The sequence below is a fragment of the Taudactylus pleione genome, unplaced genomic scaffold, assembly GCF_031769625.1.
Source record: "Taudactylus pleione unplaced genomic scaffold, aTauple2 ptg000374l, whole genome shotgun sequence".
Lineage (NCBI taxonomy): Eukaryota > Metazoa > Chordata > Amphibia > Anura > Myobatrachidae > Taudactylus > Taudactylus pleione.
The window spans coordinates 1,036,107-1,056,969 of NW_028284775.1; the positions used below are offsets into that span (position 1 = coordinate 1,036,107).

At 44.9% G+C, this 20,863-nt stretch overlaps 1 protein-coding gene across 2 annotated transcripts in view; it reads right to left on the minus strand.

Annotated features, from left to right (window-relative positions):
- The window catches only part of EFHC2 (EF-hand domain containing 2), an 82,098-nt gene that overhangs the window by 13,271 nt on the left and 47,964 nt on the right, over positions 1-20,863 (minus strand). For both annotated transcript variants that reach the window (XM_088444916.1, XM_088444917.1), the window contains 2 exons: positions 16,695-16,837; positions 13,166-13,362 (listed from right to left, as the gene is read on the minus strand). In XM_088444916.1, the coding sequence (XP_088301042.1) occupies positions 13,166-13,362; positions 16,695-16,837 (340 nt within the window). The remainder of the gene's footprint in view (positions 1-13,165; positions 13,363-16,694; positions 16,838-20,863) is intronic.

The following is a 20,863-nucleotide window of genomic DNA, read 5'->3' on the forward strand; positions in this document are numbered from 1 at the left end:
TCGTTAGATGCGTTCGCTCGCTCGATACGTATGCAGATTTGGGAAGGCAAGCGATCGCACGGCAAGGCATTAGCACGTCCACTATTATTATTATCCTTTATTTATATGGCACCACAAGGGTTCCGCAACGCCTCACAGAGTACATAGACAAATGAGCAAATACGAAAACAACAACTTACAGTACAAAACAATGCAGGATAAGAACATAGGGCCTGATACAGAGGCGCTCGCAAAAAGCGAGCGCTCGCTCTGAATCAGGGTCGGGCGCTGGTTTTTTTAGTTGCGGCCTCCTGGCTGCTCGCATAGCTGTGGATGACCACCCACAGCTATTGCGAGCAGCCAGGATGATGGTCGCAATGGTCAAGACCATCGCAACAATCGCGCTTGCGACAAGACCCTTGTGGTAGGGTCTCGTGGCCGCAAGCCCCAGAGAGCTTCTGGCTCTATTAGAGCCAGAAGCTCTCTCACTGACATCACGGGTGATGTCAGTGGGGCCGCCCACAAACGGCAGTCGTTCGCTTGGGAACGCCTCCGTTTGTGAAGCCACCCCCGGCCACGCCTACAAAACGGGGCGAGCTGTCGATCAACATCGACAGTCGCCCCTTTTGTAGTGAGTCACGGAGCGAGTGCTTTTTGCGCTCGCTCCGGGGCTCGCGCACGCCGCACTGGGCCACCATCGGCCCGCTTGCGAGTGCTATGCGCTTGCGAGCGCTATGCACTTGCGAGCGGGTCTGAATTAGGCCCATAGTTTTATAATCATTTCTGCAATAGCAATCATGACACCCAGAATAAACAGTAGGGCGTCAGCTACCAAGTATTTGGTGCCCTTGTGGGGTGTTTGGAGTAGATGATCGTATAAATGAGGGAAGGAGAAGCACATAAGGGAAGAGGGCCCTGCTCGTGAGAGCTTACATTCTAAAGGGGAGGGGCATACAGACAGGGGTGACACAGATAGGATAGACAGTGAGGAAGAAGCATGTAAGCAGCAGGTTAGGATGAGAGCTGAACGGCTTTGAAGTAATGGGTCTTGAGAGCTCGTTTGAAGATTTGTAGAGAGGTGGAGAGTCTAAAAGGGAGAGGGAGAGAAATCCAGGGGAAGGGAGCAAAACGGGCGAGATCTTGGAGGCGGGAGTGGGTGGAAGTAGTCAGTAGGCAAGAGAGGCGGCATGCATTTGTAGGAAAGGGAGGGAGTTTAGTGTGATGAAGATTAAAGTGTAGTGAGATGATAGGCAGAAGAGGGTGGGTGCAGAACTTAGTGGTGGGGTAGTAGGACCATTGTGGGGGAGAAAAGAATGAAAGTGGAGTAACAGAAGAAGAGGGGAAGGGAAGCAGACAGAGGAAAGGAGACAAGGGGAGGAAGAAGTGGAGGAGACTAGGGGGAAAGGATAGAGGTGGGAACAGGGAGCCGAATAAAGGATTAGGTAGGCACTGAGTAAAGGGAGAAATTGAAGAAAACATGGTCATGGTGTGGAAGAGGTAAGAACGGGGAGGAAAACTGGAAGTAGGAATAGTGTCTGTATGAGAACAGCAGTGTTAAAGATTTTGTAAAAATGCTGGTGAAAGGACACTGTTGGTGAATATGTATGCTCGATTCCAAAAGTTTTTTTTATTTTTTATTTTATTGAAGGGAATATATGGGATCTAATGGGTTTAGAAAGTTAGTAATAAAATAAGAGAGACTGTATTAGTTCGAAGTTGTGAGGCTAGGCAAAAAGCAATGGTAAATCAGATCGTATATGCAAGGTTAAAGAGGTTACTTGGCATTGATATAAATATAAAGTTAGTTTTTAGTGAAAAAAAGTGAGGGAGCACAAATAGTAGCAAGTAGCGTGGTAATTTATTTGCAATGATCAACTAAGGAGTTCAGTGTTGCATGTCCTGGTTATGCAGGCAGCAGGTGTTTGTTGTGACAAGGTAGCGAACTCACACTTGCTGCTCCATAGGTGTCCATATGCAGTGATGATGGTAGTTTAGTTTTGGATGATGAAATGTTCTCCTTCTGTTTTCCTTCGGTTTAACGCCGGTGTAACACTGACATTTTCCCTAAATTCTATTTTACACTTGTGAAATCTGCACTTATTACAATCTGCTAACTACAGCCATAGACTACAGCCTAGTGAATGATATTTAAGTAGATATGTAGCCAATTGTGCACCCTAATTAATAACAATCCCCCACTGGCCAGCCAATACAAACATAGCAATAAAATGGCTTAAACAAACATGTAGCACATACCAAACATGTAGGACTTAAGACCAATCATGCCTACACTCAATCTAAAGACTGGAGATAGTACTTTATATACAATAAAATATTATAAGGCACCAGCAGACTTCAGATAACAATTGCTGATTACCTAAATATATAATTCAAATAAAGCAGCACATCAGGAGTACTGTTCTGCAGCAGAGTTCAGATAACAATTGCTGATTACCTAAATATAAGCTTGTCTTGCGTGCGATCGCATTGTGTATGCAGACACCCACCAGCTTGTCTTAAGACGCCCAGTTGCGCACGTCATCTCCAGGAAGTGTATGCAACCATCAAGTACCATCGGATGTGATCGCAGCGCTTGTGGCTGACCATACCCTGCTGCAAGCACTTCAGTGTAAAATCCAGCCAGGAGATGTGTACTATGACGCTGTCTGTAAATTATGAATGTCTCTGAAATGGCGCTGAGACGCTCAGGCACGCCTGCGTTCGCACTTCCACTCCACTGTTTCTAGCAGCCAGCCCGTCACTACTCACAAACGGCTTCTCCTGTCACTCACTCTGCCGGGCTGTCTATGTGCAGCGAGCGAACGCTTCCCGATCTCTCGCAGTGGTTCGCGCATGCACACTGCGATGCATACACATGTGTAAAACGCAAAAATCGGCTGGTTTGTGAACAAACGCATCCTAGCGAGCGGATCTGAATCAGGTCCTCAGTTCCTGAATCTCTAATTTACTGTCCTGAGCCAAAATGTATTTTAAAGTCTCTTTTGAGTTGCGTCTTCTCTAAATTCTATATATATATGTATATATATTGTATATCTAATATATAAAATTGTTTTTCTATAGCTCCACCCCTAGTAGCTCCACTCACAGTTCCTGTACCTATTTTTCCAGGAAATTAGCCCTGCATATAAGGTAAACAATATAAACACAGATAATGTAATAGCCTGTGGGTCGCAGGTACAGACGAAAGGCTGGTGATTCAGCCAGTGGATTTAAAGCGGCAAAAATGTTAATTATTGCTACTTTCATTAATTGCCTCTTTAAATATACTGGCAAAATTGACACAATCACGCCTGTGTCTGCAACCTGCAGGCTGTTACATAAGGATCATAGGGTGTAAAGGGCCCTGCACATGAGACAGTTTAATTGGTAGAGGGCATAGCTGAAACAAGAGTGATAGTGGGTCAGATAGGAGACTGGGGCAGTTGTGTTGGGGCATTAGTGTGGGTAGTATGGGAGTAGAATAAGCTCTAATAATGAGATGGGTTTTCACTTTGCTTTCTAGTATATTTTTTCAACTATTGCTAATCAGTCCAGATTTCATGTAGATAATTGTTTACAGTATTTTGAGGTTCTTCATTCTCCAACTGCTGAAAGATAGCGGGGGGGGGGGAGGGATTATATAGATGGCAGTGTTTATGTTGTCTTTATGGAGGAAAGATAAGGCTTGTAGATCTGGGGGAGATGTATCAGACCTTTGAGGTAGATCAGCATCTAACTATCATTTTATAGACTGGGCTAGATAAACGATAGCTAGAAGCTGATTGGTAACTGTGGGCAACTTCTCCACTATATCGCTCTCAAAGGTTATACATCTCCCCTCTAGGCCACTGTTATTACATGAGAATATAAACGACAGTTAACAAATTTGGAGCCGGTTACTGGTGTCTGACTAGGGTTACAGCCCCTACTGTTTATTATACCCCTTTTACACCAGAGCAAAAACCTGGGTTTTTGCTGGGTTTACCCAGGTCACAGCTCAGTGTAAAAGGGTCCCTGAAAAATAACCCAGGTCAAGTGACCCAGCAATCCAGCCCAGGTAGCTACCAGGGTTGGACCCAGGATGGATCTGGGTAATGGTGCAGTGTAAACGGTGCAACCCGGGTTAAATGACCTGGGTCATGCCTAAAATGAGCTGATTGGTTGTTGTGGGGTATTCACCTCCCACTTTTTATGATCTCACAGGTTTAGCATGGCAGACCTGAGTTCAGTGTGAACAGGGCTGACCTGGGAGTAACCCAGATCGAAGGTGCAGTGTAAATGGGTCTGACCTGGGTCTGACCAGAGTTGGAACTATGTCCAAAAACCCAGGTCGGACCTGGGTTTTTGGTGGAAAAGAGGTATTAGTCTTCATCCCCTGCTTGTCTTTTTGTCTTGTTTAGAATTGGGAATAGAATAATGCACAAGAGCAGTTCATGAGATGAGGGAGTTAATCCTGTAGCAGACAGTGACCCATTAGTGACTGAGTAGTTGCGGACAGAAGTGCAGGTGGCAGGGGCAGTGCCATGAAGTGCGGAGGGTAATGGAGGAAATCAGGAAGCCACAGACAGATTCATAGCTAAAGGAAGGAATAAGGTCTTCCTACAGCACTTTAGTAATGTAATATTGTATAGACACTGGCAGATTTATTGGCAGTTTAATTGATATATCGTGTGTGTGTGTCGGCCAGTGTGTACAGACGATATGTCTGTGAACGCCGTCGTTCACAAAGACATATCGCGTTAGCTGTGCTGCACAGCCGATGGCAGATATATCTGCAGATATACTTGTACATTGTGTTGTGTGTACGGGAGGTCAGCCGACCACCAGTACACTTGCTGCAGAGGTCGGGGGTGACTGACATCACAACTGTGCGGCACATGTAAATACCCACCCAGATGTGATGTCGGGCACGACCTCCTAGTGTGTACCCACCTTAAGACTCCTGAACTGAGCAGATTCTTGTGTCATAACTCACCAGTATATTATAACTCACCAGTATATCATAATTCACCAGTATACATTTTTTAATACATTATGGGTTGTTTATGTGATGAAGAATATGTTGGTCTTCATGACAGGTCACCATGAAATGACTGCTTTAATGTTTCTCTGGTTCTAATTGAGATTACATTTAAAATATACCACAAAATTCTACACCAACTGCTCATAGAGCATAACCATAAATGCTTTTTCATTCAATAAATGAACTGAACAGCTAGATTCAGCAATCATTTGGATTAAATATATTTTGAGGTTTTCTAGTAATAGTTTTCAAAAGCTACCACATATTTGACTGTAAAACTGCATTTGCCTCAGCTACACTAAACCTGCATAACAGTAACAATTCTGTCCTTCTCGTACCATTCCTTATACTAGCTCTCCACCTAGTGGTATTTATTGGCCAATTCAGAAAAGCATCTTTTTTTTTTGTTCTGTCAATTTGAGGGTTGAGCCAATATTATAAAAATGAAAAGCCACATCTATCTGTATTATTCATCTATGGTGTGCAAGTCCACACTGTCTCTGAAATGTTACTGTGCATAACAGTGAGATCCGACTAGAGAAACCTCTTGCTGTATTCATTAAAACGCTCTTTTCTACTCCAATCCTCAAGTACCACCAACAGGTCATGTTTTCAGAATTTCCGTCAGTGAAAGCAGGTGGGATAATTACTGACTAAGCAAAATAGTGTAACTCACCTTTGCATGATTAAAGAAATCCTAAAAGCATAACATGTTCAGTGTACTTGGGAGCTTATTCAGATCCGGACGCTAAGCTGCGCTCTCATGCAGCTAAAAGGGTCCGGGTATGCAAATGCTGCGATCGCACTGTCTGGTGAAAGGACGTCCTGTATGCCTTAGAGAGGCACGCCGCAGTATAAAGACGCCCACCTTTCTTTCATAGCCCACGTCATCTCCAGGAAGTGTGTGATTAATCGGTGACATCGAGAGCCATCGGAGCTGCACGCAGCGCTTGAGGTAGACCCTACCCCACCGCAAGCACTGCCATCATTGCAGACTGAAATACAACCAAGTGACGGGTTCAATGACGCTACTTTGCTAATTATGCACACCCATAAAACTCAGTTTTGACGGACAGACACGCCTGTGTTCACAGCACAACTCCGCGGTTCACAAGCACCTTCCCCTGTTACCACCCACGAACGGCACATTCTGTCACTCAAAGTAGTGGCCAGTCTGTGTACTACGAGCGCACGATTCCCGGCCGCAGTGACTGGTTTGCGCAAATGTGCGATAATCGCCCATAGCATGCGCTCGCAGCTTAGCGAACAAGTCTGAATCAGGCCCTTTGTGTCTGCCTCAGGCTCTCAGCTAATTAGTGATAACAATGCTAATTATTGGCTTGTTGCACAGTGAAGAGTGAGACTAAAGGTGGGAACATACTATACAGATATATCTGCAGATGATGGTTGTTCGTACACACTGAACAACCATCATCTGTGCCTGCCCGCAGGTCCCAGCGACCAGGGGGCGTGTCCCGGTGGGCAGGGGCGTGTCCTGCCCCCCTCCTCGCGACTGCCACTGTGTGTGTACGGGCGGTCTGCCAACCGCCCGTATACACCTGCCAATGGACAGTTAAGTCTGCAGACTGTGCAGCACAGCCAATGCGATATGTCGGTGAATGCCGATGTTCACCGACATATCGTGGGTACACACTGCCCGACGGGCAGCAGATACATTGGCCGATCAATTGATCGGCCAATATATCTGTCAGTGTGTACCCAGCTTAAAGGTGGGTACACACCTGACAGATATATCTGCAGATAGAGTGATCTGCAGATATATCTGCAGATGATGGTCGTTCATACACACTGAACGGCCATCATCTGCTTGTGCCCTCGGGTCCCGGCGGTCGGGGGGCGTGACCCGGTGGGCGTGTCGGGGGCGTGTCCTGCCCCCCTCCTCATGGCTGCCGCTGTGTATGGGCGGTCTGCAGACCGCCCGTACACACTTGCTGATGGAGAGATATGTCTGCAGAAATATCTGTCCATCGGCTGTGCAGCACAGCCAATGCGATATGTCGGTGAAAGACGATGTTCACAGATATATCGCTGGTACACACTGGCCAACGGGCAGCAGATATTTTGGCTGATCAATTGATCGGCCAATATATCTGTCAGTGTGTACCCAGCTTAAAGGTGGGTACACACCTGACAGATATATCTGCAGATAGAGTGATCTGCAGATATATCTGCAGATGATGGTCGTTCATACACACTGAACGGCCATCATCTGCTTGTGCCCTCGGGTCCCGGCGGTCGGGGGGCGTGTCCTGCCCCCCTCCTCATGGCTGCCGCTGTGTATGGGCGGTCTGCAGACCGCCCGTACACACTTGCTGATGGAGAGATATGTCTGCAGAAATATCTGTCCATCGGCTGTGCAGCACAGCCAATGCGATATGTCGGTGAAAGACGATGTTCACAGATATATCGCTGGTACACACTGGCCAACGGGCAGCAGATATTTTGGCTGATCAATTGATCGGCCAATGTATCTGTCAGTGTGTACCCAGCATAAGGGAAATATAAATAAAAATTACATATCTGGTGACAGTGTTCCTTTACCGTATGGTAAGAACTACTGTACCTCCGAGGTAACATTGCTAATTTGGGATGGTTAGTTTCAATTTTTGAAAATAAATCTATTTATGGTTGAAAATTGTCTATAACAAAGGCAGAATGATAAAAATATACTTAATAGAGTGATTAACAGAAAATTAAAAAATTTGGTAAAGGTATGGATAATGGGGGTGATTCAGCAAGGATCGCAATTGCAAAGCTGCAGGCAGGCTGTAGATAGGATGTAGTGCACGCAGGCAGCTTTGCAATTCCGTCCTTGCTATTATGCAAATGCAGCAGGAGGTGTATGACACCCTCTGCTTCATTTGCGATCCCAGCACTGCGATGGAGGTCGCAGGCTGGGATCATCATCGCGACCATCGGTGGTCAATGGTCGCGATGTTGGACGGCGCTGGGCCGCCAGCCAGCTGAGTAAGCCTCAGCTTACTCAGGCTGGCCGGCTTGCAAGACCAGGACACTGCATTAGTCGACGTAGTCCCTGGCCTTGCCACTCCTGGAAAACGGGATGGACATGCCCCCATTTCTGGGAAAGCAGGCTGACTCCGCCCCCACACCCCCTTACTCAGGCAGCTTTGCAATTCTGTCCTTGCTATTATGCAAATGCAGCAGGAGATATATAACACTGCATTTGCGATCCCAGCACTGCGACAGAGGTTGTAGGCTGGGATCACTATTGCAACCATCGGTGGTCGATGGGCGCGATGTTGGATGGCGCTGGGCCGCCAACCAGTTGTGTGAGCTTCGGCTTGCGAGGCCAGGACACTGTGTTGGTCGACGCAGTCCCTGGGCTTGTCACTCCCGGGAAAGCGGGGTGGACACGCCCATGTTCCCGGGAATGCCGGCCGCCCCTGCACCGCCCCTTAGATGCCTCTGCCTGTCTATCAAACAGAGGCACAGAAGGGGCTGCATGTGACTAAGCAGGACCCATTCTGCACACTCGGATCCTGCACACTCACAGAATGGGTCCTGCGCATGCGCAGATTCCCGATAATCAGGAATCTGCGATCAGCGGGGCACTGCTGAATCAGTCCCAGTATCTTGTAATTAAGTCTGTACAATTGTTTAAGGATAACATTTTTGTTTCGACTATAAAGTTTGAATAACTAAAGCTGTATTGAAAAGTATTGTTAAATGTAACTAATTAGACTTACACTGAAGTGTAAATATTCATTGATAGCAGCATTGCCATTTTAACGTATAGGCACATTGGGCAGTTGCACAGGGCCTAACGATTCTAGGAGCCTTCAGGCAGGGGCAGGCTGGGCCAAGGGGCGTCTACATGGAGTGTACGGCCGCATGCTCTGTGCATAGGGCAGCAAGCTGAGGGGCAGGCAGAGAAAAATGCCTCTCGACAGCTCTGATAGTGAATTACACACAATCAGAGCAGCCAGACAGCATTCTCTACCTATCTCCCAGCCTGCAGCCACACAGCTGGATTTAGGGGGTGGGCTCAGGGGTGCAGGTGCAGAGCAGGAACTACAATGTGAACTGGAGAAGAGAAGAGGGATGTGGAATTCGTAAACCTCACTTTACATCATGTAAGTTTATTTTATTGACGGTTTACATTTGTATTCCCGTGAATGAGTGGGTAGGGGCCCCAGTGGAATACTACAATACGGTTAAGCAGCATGGAGAATTATTGGAGTGCATAAAGTGCCGTAACACGGCACCCTTTGAACGCATGAGGTCATGACGTCGCGCCGAGGGAGTGGGGCTACCAGCGCCAGGAAGTCCAGCACTGTCTGAAGAGTCCTCAAGAGGCTTCAGGCTGCTATAGAATTTGCAGGTTGCATGCCTAGAGCGTCCAAAGGATGCTATGGGCGGCACTGCGGCAGCGATACTGGCTGCAGGATGCTGTAAAGCTGGATGCTTAATGAGACACGTAAACTGAACATAAACATGTAAATGTACTTTTTGAAGAGCAAGAAAGGTACTGTACATGTTTTTTGGTATTTTTTTTTTTAATTGCAAAACTAAAAATAATGAGTGGAACTCATGGGAATACTGGGCCTAATTCAGACCCGCTCGCGAGCGCTGAGCGCTCGCAAGCGGGTCGATGTTGGCCAAGTGCGCATGCGCACGATGGAGGCAGCTGTCGTGCGCATGCGCGAGACCCGAATAACGACGGCCAAGCCGTCGTTATGGGTCTCGCACCAAAGGGGGTGTGCTGTCGATGGTGAGTGACAGGCTGCCCAGACGGAGGCGTTCCCATGGGAACGCCTACCGTCTGGGGCCGGCCCCACTGACATCACAAGTGATGTCAGTGGGAGTGCTTTTGGCTCTGATAGAGCCAAAAGCACTCCAGGGCTTGCGGCAATGAGACCCTAACGCAAGGATCTCGTCGCAAGCCCGATGGTCGCAATGGTCTTGACCATCGCGACCATCATTTTGGCCGCTCGCTATAGCTGTGGGTGGTCACCCACAGCTATGCAAGCGGCCAGGAGGCAGCTCTTAAATTCAGAGGGACAGCCCTGATTCAGAGAGCGAGCGTTCTGTCAGAGCGTCCGGCTCTGAATAAGGGCCACTGTTAAGAAACAGTGAGTACATTCTATAAACTGATAGCTAGTAGTCCGGTTTAGTTTGGTGAAACCCGGTGCGCACTCTGACTATCCCTACGCGCCGGAGGACCACCAGTGCCCAAAATGTGGGTGTGGTCTAAAATAAAGGGTGTGGCCTCTCTGGGGATCCCGACCACTTCGCTCTGGGAAGGGGCAGCTCAGCATCGCCGAAATTGCTGGGTTGCCCCCTGACACTGAGTTGTCAGCACTGTCAGCTCCGCTTCTATGAAAGGAGCCTGATGCTGCAGGAGAATGTCACACTGCAGCATGACTCCTGTCACTGCAGAGAACCCAGCATTTTGGTGTCACCCCCTCCGAGGATGACACCCGGGTGCGGCCCACACCCCCCGCATGACGCCACTGGCTAGTAGCTTGATTGGTTGCTATGGGCAACTTTTCCATCTGTTCTCTTAAAGAGTTTGATACTGTACATCTTCCCCATGTAGATTTTCTAACTGTACCTATTCATCAGCAGGTAAATCTCTTATTCTGTGTACCTTATAGAAGGGCACACCCATTTTGTAATGTGTGAAGTTGATTTACTTGCCCTTAAAGCAAAATGGCTTAAAAAAAAAAGTCCAACATTATAACAATGAAAAAACAAGTTTTAGTGTTAGAGAAATGGCACGTATTTCTCCATGCCAAACATAAATTGAAATGATAAATGTCTATATTTGAAAACGCGGTTAAGGAATTAAATTAGCTGTTTCTGGGCAGAAAAAAAATGCATTAATAAACCATGGAATGTCGTGGAGAATAAATTGCAACGTTTGGCCTGCTATGCTGCCTGGTGATGTTTTTATAGATTGTGAATATTTTAAGATAAAGTATATAAACTTTTCTTATCTTGTTAACTTTCTAGCCAAGCTCAACTTTCAGATGATGTTTAGGATTTTTGAGTGGTTATTTTTAACTGTCACATTTGAGCCAATGTCAATGCCTTGGGTAAGAGCTGATGTGGAATGCTGATGTGGAATGGAGTTATGTGGCATATTATGTTACCTGGTATGGGATAGCTAAAATTGTTTCCCAAGCATATTTTTTAATTTATTAAAATTGTTTTGCTTTTTTTATTATTTTGTTAGGGAATTCATGTTATTCAACATAAAAATGTTTTTGTTTCTATGAAAATAAAATGTAATTATTTCAATGTGCTCTTTTTAAGCACCTTTTACCAGGGTCGGAGCACCTTCTGTTCTAGTTATTTTTTATCATACATAATTTTGGGTAGGCCAATATGAACCAACTGGTAGCCAATCAGAGCACTACAACATTCGTAGCACAAGTGTGCAGCCAATCAGAGTATTAGAGCCATCAGGTAACAGTCAACTGAAAATTTGTTGAAAATGTAGTAGACTGAGTGGTAGATGGGCTCTGTAACAGTGACTAATAAATATGTTGCCTACTGTAAGTCCCCTTTACGGCAGGAACAGCAGTGACACTGGACCTCTCTCAGAGTTGGACGCAAACGTCCAGAGGAAAACAGCTGCATTATACAACCTAATCTCAGCTTGCAACAGATTCCAGTGACCAACTCTGCATACCGACGCCTATCTTAATCCTGATGTTGTAAGACTGACCCCCGCCATCCCGATCGTTGTATGCCGGGTAGGTATAACACTTAGCCCGGGGACTGGGGGGGGTAGGTTTAGGGACCCTCGGGGAAACTTATGGTTAGGCACCCCACCGGGGAAGGTTAGGGTTAGGCTAGGGGAAGGGGGGGTTAGGGTCAGGCACCACCAGGGGGAGGTTAGGGTTAGACACCCCTGGGAGGGTTAGGTTTAGGGTATGGGGAGGGGGGCTTAGGTTTAGGCACCTCTGGGGGGAGGTTAGGGTTAGCCACTAGGGGGGGGGTTAGTGTTAGGCTCCCCTAAGGGAGGGTTAGGGTTGGGAGGGTAGAGGGGTGGGTTAGGATACTAACCACCAGGCGTCGGGATCTTCTGCTGTCGGCCTTCCACTGTCGGGATTTGAACCGGCGGCTATTGAGCCGTCGGTCTTTCAATCCTATTCCTCTCATACAACTAATAGTAGCAGGTGAGCCAGGAATGCCACAGGAGGTATGGTCTCACTGTGAGCACAGAAATGCTAAAAAGATAATTCACATTATAGTAAATGGCAGGAAGTGTAGAAGAGAAGTAGCAAGGGGTATGCGAGCGGTGCCTGCCACACAGAGTGCAGAGCCCTGCGGACGGCACAGTCACTCACCCACAGTCACTGCATTTGGCTAGCAGGGTGCCTGGAATGGTACCCTGCAGCCAAAATGTCTGCAGCAGTGCCGCCTGGAGCGTCCTTAGGATGCTTCAGACGTGCACACCGCTGCCCTTACAGTCCCCCGAAGCATCCTGAGAATGCTCCGGACATTGCTGTCATTCCCTGTGATTGTGGCCCTGCCCCCTCGGCAAGACGTCATGCGGAGGAAGCGTGCCCTGCACCGGGCGCCAGAACACACAGTTACGTAACCAAGTCACTTGGCGAGAATATAAAACTGACCTATTAAAACTAATAAGCATTTGGATAACCTTACACTTCCGAAACAGTGTAAGAAAGATACTTTGTTTTTTTTAAACTAAGTATTCAGTACACTACAATCTTGCTTTTAAATCACAGCGGCAGCAGTTTTATATCACTTGCATTACTGGGTGTGTCTTAGATGCAGTTGACCAATCCAACGCAGTCTGCGACAGTCATCATCATCATCCGATTATAACTAGCACCAGGGTTTGAGTCATCTCTCTCCAAACAGGAATATTTGAGCTTTTTCTGCAGCCATTTTAGCAGATTCATATTGACAGTTCTAATTGGCCACTGGTCATTTCTACTTTAATATTGTTTTAACAGATAATCCACAATCTCTAGCCATCAACTGTGTACATAGCAGCTTACTGTACATCTGTGTTACAGTTGTCTTCATCATCAGCACCTGAGCAGTCTGAAGCTTATGGCATTGGTAATTAGGAATAAATCCAAATGAGAATAGTTAAATAAAATAATGAAAGAATATTTCAAACAAATTAAATATTATGCTGACCTCGTTTACATTCTTCTCCATGTAGTTGAATACATATTCATCTGCATCTACTAAAATAAAGTTGTGTCCATGAAAATTCACCCTGGCTCCAACAAACAGGTCTGCAGCTTTGAAGTAATCAGACAGTTCGCTTTTGAATAACTCTTGTCCAGGTTTCTTAACACGACACCTTTCCAAAAACTTGCCACCCAGGACTCCTAAAAACATTATTGTGCAAACAAAATAAACAATGAGCACAATGAAGTGGTGTGATAAAAGACAAGTAGCTGCTTCTAACATTTTGCAGTCAATATATAGTTGGATCAAGTCAATACAATCCATTTTTTATTAAATATATGTATCTACAAAGCAGAGTTTACGATCATAATCATAGCTGGAGTGAGGTTAGCAGCGCTCCAGTCCAGTCAGATACTGTGAGCCATACTGGAAGGGCTGTAACTAGGGGTGTGCGAGGGTGCCGCCGATCACAGCGCAGGACACCGCCCCAAAGGACAGGGTTGTATGTAAGCTCTAGTGGAAATCCATCTCAGTTAAGCTACTGGACACAATGGGGGCGATTCAATTTAGTGTCAACTGAATAGCGCCTGCCGGGAGGGAGCTCTCGGAGCTATTTAATTCAGCGCGCTGTTTAGTCCGACCAATGATTTTTCCTGGCATCCTCCTGAGGGTGCCAGGAGAAATCCGACCAAAGTGCCGGGTGCAGGGCCGTTTTCAAGCTTAGCATGGCGCTAACAGCCTTGCAGCCGGCACTTTAGTCGGAGAATGCTAGTTCTTGCGACTAAACACTCAGGTTAAGTCATGAGAACCGACATTCTCCGACTTAAATACTTCCCGTCAGAGTAAACATTGCGGTGAATTGAATTGCTCCAGGATCTCCCTCCAGGCGCTATTCAGCTCCCGGTGAATTGAATCGAATGTGTCATCATACAATGTGGCTTCAGTCACACTGAATAGCCCCTCTTAGCTTGCCAGGTCCCTGGACAACTCGTCCGTGCTGAGCGTCTTTCTCGCTTGAAACGTGTGTATTATTCGCATAAAATAACTTGGATCAACAAAACTACATTGCACTGATCAAATTGATGTGCGACATTTGTACATCTGCGTTCGAATGAGTCTGAATCTGTGTAAAAATGATGTGAGCGGCCACAGCTTTTTCTCATTCCAAGTTCCGTTTTTAATCTGCGACTTTGTACATATGTAAAACCAATTCCTGTGCGGTTAGTGTCGCAGCCCAGCGTCTCTAGTACACTGTGAGAGGCTTTTCGCTGCATCTGCAATGAGTATAAGATGCAAAAATTAAAGTGAAGCATAGTACTCTACTCCTGTCGGAGCGTCTTACGCTGTATACACGTGTACCATCTCTGTTTCTCCACTGGTGAGCTCCACTGCATCTGTGAGCATGTGGCCAGCAGAGAGCATGATGTCCAATGACAAATATTGAGCACACACTTACTGTGCGCGGGCCACTGACTACAGGAGTTACTATGATGATTGTGGCAAATGATCAAATGTGCTACTAAACTTCTAAGTACCGGATGTAATGTATGGACATCACTCAGACAACTGATGAAATTACGTGGGGACTTTAAGTGCCAAACACTGATTAAATATTAAGAAGACATAACGGGTCTGATGTAGAGTGAGCACTATGCCATTTGCATAGCATATCTTGCGCAAATTCTCAGAGCAGCAGGCACACACATATGTGCTCATGTAGATTTGTGTGACTCTGACACTTATACCTGGACAGGTCGTACAGGGTGTTCTATTGTAGTACAGTACAGATGTGTTTGCGGAATCATCAACCCATTCAGCCTGGAAAAGATGAACGCTTGAGGAAAGTCGCATTATTTACAGGTGACCAGGAGCAGATACACATAGCAGATGATGACAGTTCCCAGCACTAACAAACTGCTTCTAATTAGCTGCTTGTGAATGCTCTGCTGATGCTGATTGGTGATATTTTTGTGGCTCTGACATTTATTATGTTATGTTGTGTGCGTGTTTAGGCTTTTTTTTTTTAATACACGAGACACAGTTGTTTGGTTGTATTACAGAGGTTTATTTAAGTTCTATGGATAAATAGCGAATGTGTTTGTTGCACATAAAATAAATGGTTTAAGACACGGGCACAAGTGGGAGGTGTAAATGTAATGTAAACCAGCTACATACAGTATGCTCCCCAGTAACATTTCAACACTTTGTATATGGTCGCAATTGGGTGTTTTTTTAGTTAATGCAATTTGTGCCTGCTAATTGGGGCACAATTGCCTTATATGAATGTCCTGCTCAAAGGCAACAGTCTCATTCTCCTGTGAAAATGATGATCTTGCCTCTACACCATTGGTGTTTGCAGGAGCTGGAATAGGGGGTGCCGCAATGGCCCCTCTAACCCACTCGCTCATGGACTACAAACTCCAGGGGAGTAGATGAAAAGAATAGTCAAACAAACTAGATCAATCACTAAGAATTACAATGGAAGCTCAGGTAGGAACTGGAAGCTCAGGAAGGAATTTAAAGGCAAATGGGGCTTCACACTTTGGCGCACCTGCCCTGCGTGTCACTATGGATGCCACAGTCGCTCTCCAACAGCCGCCGAGGAATGGCCATCAGTGTGGTTACCATCAATGACAATATAGCAAGTCGCCATCAATGGTTACCAACTATGCAACCGATGGTCATCCCTTTGTTTTTTTGACTAACTAGTCTGTGGGCCACTCAGAACTTGGGGACGGGGCTTCATGGGTGTCAGGGGAAGAGCTATGCTCCGTGTCCTGGCACCTTGTAAAATAAAATAAAAAACATTTGGTTATGCTTTGCCACCGATGGAGGGAAACCATCTGGTTGTCCCCCATCGACGGTAAAAGCATTCAACATAGCCCATAAACCATCGATGATTATGAATCATTGATGGTCAATGGCCATCCCTAGAGCAGAGAGACTTGCCGACAGCCCCCACAGCTGCTGGGGAGCAGGCAGCGGGGAAACATCACTTGGATGGACTCTGGCCAGTAGGAGGCCAGTGCACGCTGTAGTCCTGCAGCCACCCAGAGACACCCAGCGCCGCCAGACCCGGTAAGAGGGAGCCGGGCTCCGGCGTGTTGTGACCAGTCTCTGAGTGGGGGGGATATGGGCCTATTGCAAAATACTGTTGCCGGTTCCTGTGCATGCCTATGCTCGTCACTGACTTTAAAACAACTACAGTAAGTGTTAACCCACCTAAAAAGAGCTACCATGGGGGATCTATACTGTCACACCTCATCATATCTCTACAATCAAACATTATCATCCACTAAAGAAACACTAGGAAAAAAAAAGACAGCTGTGGTGGGCAAAACATTGATTATTTTATGTTGTACTTTCTTATATCACTATCATTGTTTAGTTAGTTAGTTGTTTTATTAGGGTCAAAGCATGATAAATGCCTAGCATGTTACTGAAAGTAACAAATTACCAAGCTATACATTTTCAGCAGTAATTAGTTCTACATATGGTTATTAAAACCAGTAAAACAGTTTAGCGATAATACCTGAGTTTCGTTGTGTGGGCTCAAACACAACTATGGTGTCATCACTTAAGAAATAGGAGATGATGAACTTTCTTTCTTTATCAATTGGATTGTCACTGATAAGTTTTGCAACAAACCTAAGAATATTGCTTTCCAGACCATTCCTGGTGAGAGAGAAATGAGAAGGAAGTTAGATACATAAGTCAGAACATGCACAGTACTTGCAAAATAATAATACACTGGCTGAACATGTCAATATATGCATGTAGGTATGTATGTATGTATAAGTTGAAGCTTGAGTTCACTCTCATAGTAAGCTCCAAATATATCAAATTAACAACATATAGATACAAATTCCAGGGGCATTGTGAAACAACCGTGCCCTTGCATGTTGATGCTCATACACGTGGATGTTTGTAGTGGTATGCTTCCTTATTCTACAGTCACCAAGTGATGAATACAGAGTGTACAGTCCTTAAAATAGTGATCTAATGCTCAATAATAAGACCACATCATCAATTCTCACCTGAACGTTGGGAAGACCCTGGAGACAGCAATCTGTTTTTGGCCAATATGCCATTAGTTGATGCCTGCCTCATCAATACAGTAAGAGAGGAATGCAATTAGAGGTGTTAACTTTGCCTCGATGGAAAAGGGAGGTAGCCTTGGGCTTTATCGCCTGAGGCTATTCAATTAGTCTCCTTTTTTCACCCGAGCCCCCTTTTAACGAGTGTTAAAAAGGGGTATTAAGTGCAGTTAACGAGTGTTAAAAAGGGGTATTAAGTGCAGTTCCGTGAAAAGTTCATGGACCTATGCATTAACTGGGTGTTTTCACCCGTTAACTGTACACTTATAGGGATAAACCTGCAGGTTTAAAACAGTTTTGACTATAATAGACAGTAAGTATGTAGCTAAGTATAAAATTAATAAAAAAAAACATTAAAAAAATAACATACAGTGTTGGCATAAGATCATATAGACCAAAAAATAAAATAAAACACAAGAAAAAATTTTAATATTTCTCTCTGATAAGTAAAACTGGATGCCTTTCACAGCTCCTTGCCGCTTTCTCAAGCAGTAAAATCAACTGTTATTTATGCTGAGTTTACCATTTCTACTTAATTAATCTGTGACAGTCTTGTGGCTCCTCCCAGATACTGAATATGTGCTCTCCCTAAATGGGTGAGTAAGGTAATACCTAGTTACAGCTGTGTGTCATAGACACATATTTTATATTTGTACCCTCCAAGCACCCAGAGAGTACTCTTGTATTTCAATTTGTGCCATAAGGGTTGAGGAAACCCTTATATCACCATAGGCTGCAAGTACAGGATACCCTTTGACGCTGCCCATACCCCCTGAATCTCACTCTAAAATTTAAGTCTGGAACCTGACCACTAGAGGAGGGGACAGGCCATCAGGCAGTGGGGCCCACTGGGGATTTCCCCTGTACCCCTGTGGGCCAGTCCGACCCTGGATAGAGGCAGTCAATGAAGCTGATCAAGAGCTGCATGCCTCAGAGGAAAAGCTGATACTGTACGTTTCTGACATCAGTACTCTTGTTTTGTGATGGTTAAACAGTGGATGGTGTGTATAGGCACAAAGATGACAGCTGTGTGAATGGATGCAGAAATCAGTAGGACACTGAGATGATCAGGGCAGTCCAATGTGTGACCAGTTAGAAAAACAGTTAAAAAGCAGAAAACCAATACAGTTTTTCATCTCTGATTCGATGCAAAATAGTTGATCAAAACTTTAAGGCATTTCCTTAATTCATGAGAATTTATTGCAGCTTGCTCAGCAACGTAAATAAATAATAGATTAAAATATAAGATACCTGCCACACAAATTTGACCCTTTCTTTCTCAACTTCATTAGTATTAAATAATATAACAATATCATATTTAGTATTAAGGTACTGGTACTAATTAGGGAATATAACCAATGGAAATCATACAGTTGGCTCTTAGCCATGACTTTACAACAAAGTTCATAGGATGTGTACATCTTTAGCCACAAAGAGCTTTCAAAATCATCACAGCCACCAGTGATTGTGTGCCAAGCAGAAAAGCTGTTATACTGATACAAAAGTGAAACACACACTTTTTGCTGTCTGTCCTAAATGAACCCCAGAGTCTACTGTTGGATGAGTCAGAAGATCAAGCCAGTTCAGTCATCTACTAAGGTAGGCATATTCTAAGCAGCATTGTCACTCTATCACTAAAATGCCTTAGCCGTGAGATTTCACTTACAAAAATAGAGCAGACAAAAGTTTAAAAGAGACAAAAATAATAGTCTTTGTATTATGTGAATATGAAGCTTACTCCTGAAGCCAAACCAGGCCACTTGTACTTGTCAATCAATTAATTTTCCACAGCAATGTGAGCCAAACAACTTCACTCAACAAGGTAATTGTATTACAAAGTAGCTGCAAACACCAAAATAAACAACATGAATAATGAATTTATATGTTTGCACTTAGTGTGACAGAAACAATAGATCATATATATTTAGGAACAAAGGGCCTGATTCAGAGCCGCTCGTAAGCAGCAGTACGCTCGTTCCGAGCGATATTCGCCGATCTGCGCATGCGTACGGTTTATAATACGGATGCGCGAACCAGTCAGTGCGGACGAAAATCGTTTGTTCGCTAAATAGTGAATGCCTGCTATTTTGAGTGACAGGAGGAGGCGTATGTGGGTGGTAACAGGGGAAGGTGCTTGAAAACGGGGAGTGGAATTAAGAACGCAGGCGTGCTTAAAGGTCAAAACGGGCGTTTTATGGGTGTGCATAATTAAAACAGCAGCGTCATTGACCACGTCACCTGGTTGCTTTATAGTCAGAACTGCTCGCAATATAGTGGTAGGAAAAACCAACCACAAGAATAGCGAGCAGTTCATACGCTGTTCGATGTACTCGATTAATCTAATAAATAGTGGACATGACGTATGATGCTAGCGGCCAGGGGGCGTATTTTTCAAATAAACGTCCGCATGTTTTGTTCGCTCGTTCAGACATGGAGGCGTCAACAGACCGCAAAGAGCGAACGGTTCATTTGAATAGCCACCCCCTTTTTCTGAACGAGCGAGCGCTATATGCGTCTGGCTCTGAATCCCTAATATTATGTCTGAAATTGGAGAGTGTCATACGATTGCTGTTGAGAACAGGGATGGCTAAAATTCTCACACAAGCAAAATGATTGTGTTAGTGCGTGAGTGTGTGAGTGCGTGAGTGTGTGAGGGGCCACAGTCAAACATTCTCAGTGAAAATGTTTTTTTTTATTTTTTTTATTTTAGAAATTCATAAAAAACATTATAGAAAATATAATTTTGGCAAAGCGTCTACGTAGGTAAAAAGTGCCTCTAGGTATGGTTAAAAAGTGTCTATACAGGGTTAATGCATGTATCGGGAAATACCGCAAAAGCTATTCATGGAGGGGAAAAAAAAAAAAAATAGGAAAAGCAGATTTTTCAAACGCAAGCTGCCACAAGATGCCATCCAGATTGCTTTTAGTGTTTTACATACAAATCACCAATAACCACGCGCGGCAGAGAAAACATACAGATAAAGGTGGCTGCAACGGCTGCTTTCCGGCCTGTGATATGTAGTTAGAATAAAAGTAAAAGAAGAAACGGGCCCCCCCCCCTTTATCTAGAGATAACCTGCCCAATGTTGTGCATACTAAGGTAATAATAATTAAAATTGCACCTTCTTGTAAATATTATGTGGTATGCAATAATAAATTAGTGCCCTCTTTTAAAGTATAGAAAATATAGTGCCCCCAAATAAAATGGCTTATAAAATATTGCACCCTTATAAATACTGTACTGCTTTATTAGTACAGTAATTATTGCACATAAACAAAACAAAACAAAATGTACTGGCAGAAAAAAATTAAAAAATTCCTAATTTGGGGCCTGATTCAGTCAGGATAGCAACTGCGATCGCGGCTGTTATTATGCCCGTAGTCTCACTGTGATGATATGCTAATCCATTGCGATCACTATGCCGCCGCAGCACAAAATAAGGACGCCCACCTTACCTTACACACATCCGAATACTTTGCAAGTCTGTGAACGCATCAGTAACATTGAGTACAATCGCAGCCTCACGCACACTTGCACAAGGTCAGACCTAACTCAGGAATTGCTAACCGAATTGCACGCAGTGGAAGCCCAAGCTGCATATGG